The 2,389-nt window shown below is 52.0% G+C and overlaps 1 protein-coding gene and 1 non-coding gene across 2 annotated transcripts; one reads left to right on the top strand and one right to left on the bottom strand.

The window, feature by feature from the left end:
• The first annotated feature begins 227 nt into the window (after positions 1-227).
• On the top strand, positions 228-330 carry LOC127304967 (U6 spliceosomal RNA). The gene has a single exon (XR_007853629.1). It is a non-coding gene; the product is annotated as a U6 spliceosomal RNA (small nuclear RNA).
• Positions 331-1,107: 777 nt separating this feature from the next.
• On the bottom strand, positions 1,108-2,049 carry LOC127299263 (membrane protein PM19L-like). Its single transcript, XM_051329209.2, has one exon. It carries the CDS (start codon positions 1,917-1,919, stop codon positions 1,377-1,379), a length of 543 nt encoding a protein of 180 aa, XP_051185169.1. The 5' UTR covers positions 1,920-2,049; the 3' UTR covers positions 1,108-1,376.
• Between the last annotated feature and the right edge of the window lie 340 nt (positions 2,050-2,389).

Below are 2,389 nucleotides of genomic sequence, written 5' to 3'. Positions count from 1 at the left end.
GGATAGAGCACTGAGCAGGCTGTGTGTTATATATTTCAAGTCGCTTCGCTGTATTGGGCCAGTTGAGGAATACCCGGTTCGCACGCTAATACGGCCCATTGGCTATTTGCTGGGATCCCTCCGCTCCTGGCACCTGCGGGAGGCAGCAGAGAACCCTTGTTTAGTCCCACCTCGGCAGCTGAGGAAAGATTCGACCGGTTTATAAGCCTCGCTGTTGCACCTGCATTGTCCCTTCGGGGACATCCGATAAAATTGGAACGATACAGAGAAGATTAGCATGGCCCCTGCGCAAGGATGACACGCACAAATCGAGAAATGGTCCAAATTTTTTTGAGATTTTGCGCGCCGGTCCCTAGCTACAGTACCCGTTCTTACAGATGTGCCCTTGGCTCTTACATCCAGATCCTTCGCCTTGAGGGCGGGGTTTTCTTTTTGACGGTGGTTGACTTGTTGAGGGCGAGTGCTGCCTGCCTTTTTACAATAACGTACGTTATGATTCCTTCATATTTGGTTATGCCATTTTTCTCTCAGCCATGTCTTGAAACAATTTCGACCATGAACATGCTCGCACTTCACCCATGTCTTATCTGCGCTTGGTGCAAATCTGATCACCAATGCTCGGTCCTAGGACCCGTGATTTAATGTGCTTACTGATGAATCCCAGAAAACATTTAATACGGCTGTTTTGGACGATGATAGCCTCGGTCCTTCTCTGAAGAGGTAACTATACCATGTTGCCTCATTTCCTCATCTCCTGAACCTATGTACTGTAGGTAGGAATTACAGGGAAGAAGCGCCAGCTGAAGTTCGTACCAAACTTTGATTCAAATATATACATTAAATTGGTAGCAAACTCTGAATCGAATCTCCCCTTGGAAGGAAAATATACTTCGAGAGGCGCTCTGAAGTATGAATGTAGTAGCATCGTACTGAAGAATTTCCTCGTCTCCTGAACCTGTGTCGGGCTCCACATACTGCTCCTAATCCATGCCGGCATGCTAAACATAGGACTAAATTTCCGCTCAAAGCACATCTGAAATAGGTCCCTTGGATTGGACAAATTAAACAGAGGAAGCATCAGCGCCTGTTGCAACGACGTTTACAATCTATGCAAATTAAACTAGCTAGTGCATTCACTCAGACATTGCCTGTCGGAGACAGGCTTGTACAAGGGATTACATCGATGGGATTACATCAGAAGTTCAGAACACAAGCTTTCGTAGAATTAAACAGCTACTGCTACCATGCACTCCCTCAAAAAAAGAAGCAGTACATGTGCAAACGCCATGTATGCATACACAGCTACAGCTACACACACGCACTGACACGTACATACACATTATTATTCATCCGTCCATCGGACGCCAAAGGGAAGCTCAGACCCTGGTGGCGGCGGCGCCTGTGCCCACGCCCATGCCCTTGTTGTGGTGGTCGCCGTAGCCGTGCTCCGCCCCGTACCCGCCGCCGGTGCCGAACTGGTTCCCGAACAGCCCGGTGTGCAGCATCAGCACGTACAGGAGCTGGGTGAACATCAGGATGATCACGAACGCCTCCAGCACCCGGAGCCGCCACCCGCGGAACCCACCGATGTGGATCTCCTTGCAGGCCAGCCCGAAGGCCAGCGCGGTGATGGCCCAGGCCACCAGCGCCGACGCCGCCGTCGTCGCCAGGCTGTCGCCGCGCCAGGTCCGGACGTGGTGCACCCCCGCGAGCTTGGAGGCGGCGCCCACGACGCCGGCTAGGATGGCGAAGACCAGGAAGTAGAAGGTGGCGCCGTTGGCCGCGATGCCCGGGCGGTTGAAGGCGGTGCCGTTGATGAAGTGGTTCAGGTTCCAGCTCGCGAAGCCGATGACGATGATGTACATGATCAGGTTCAGGACCAGCAGCGGCGCCACCATGTTCCGCCCCACGCCCGCCATTGTTGAGCGATTCGAGCTAGCTTACGAAGCTGCAAACTCACTGCCGAGCTTTAATGGAGTGTGGACTAGGTCTACCGGGTGCAAGAATCGAATTGGATTGTGACAAGAGATTGATGGTTGATCGAGGATTGCCGGTGATGAGCTACTGAACTGTGTTTGAGATGGCTGCTAGCGTGGGATATGTATATACGGGGGCTAGGGAGTGAGGAGGGAGACACGTGTGACGCGAGGCCTACAGGTGGTGGGACACGTGGCGAACGACACGCATGGGCTTTACACGGCATGACGGCAAGCTGTTTCTAGTAGCCGTTAGCAGCATACGGATGATTCCAGCGGCTTCCCTCTATAACACTTTTAGTGTGCATCGTTGTAACCAAATGACCGTGTTCTTCCTTTAGAGGAAGAGGCAAATCGAAGAAAGATATAATATGTGGACAAATGTGAGTGGACACTAGGGGTACTCAATTTTG

Source organism: Lolium perenne, chromosome 5 (assembly GCF_019359855.2).
Source record: "Lolium perenne isolate Kyuss_39 chromosome 5, Kyuss_2.0, whole genome shotgun sequence".
Taxonomy (NCBI): domain Eukaryota; kingdom Viridiplantae; phylum Streptophyta; class Magnoliopsida; order Poales; family Poaceae; genus Lolium; species Lolium perenne.
This window is presented reverse-complemented; position numbering and strand designations above follow the sequence as displayed.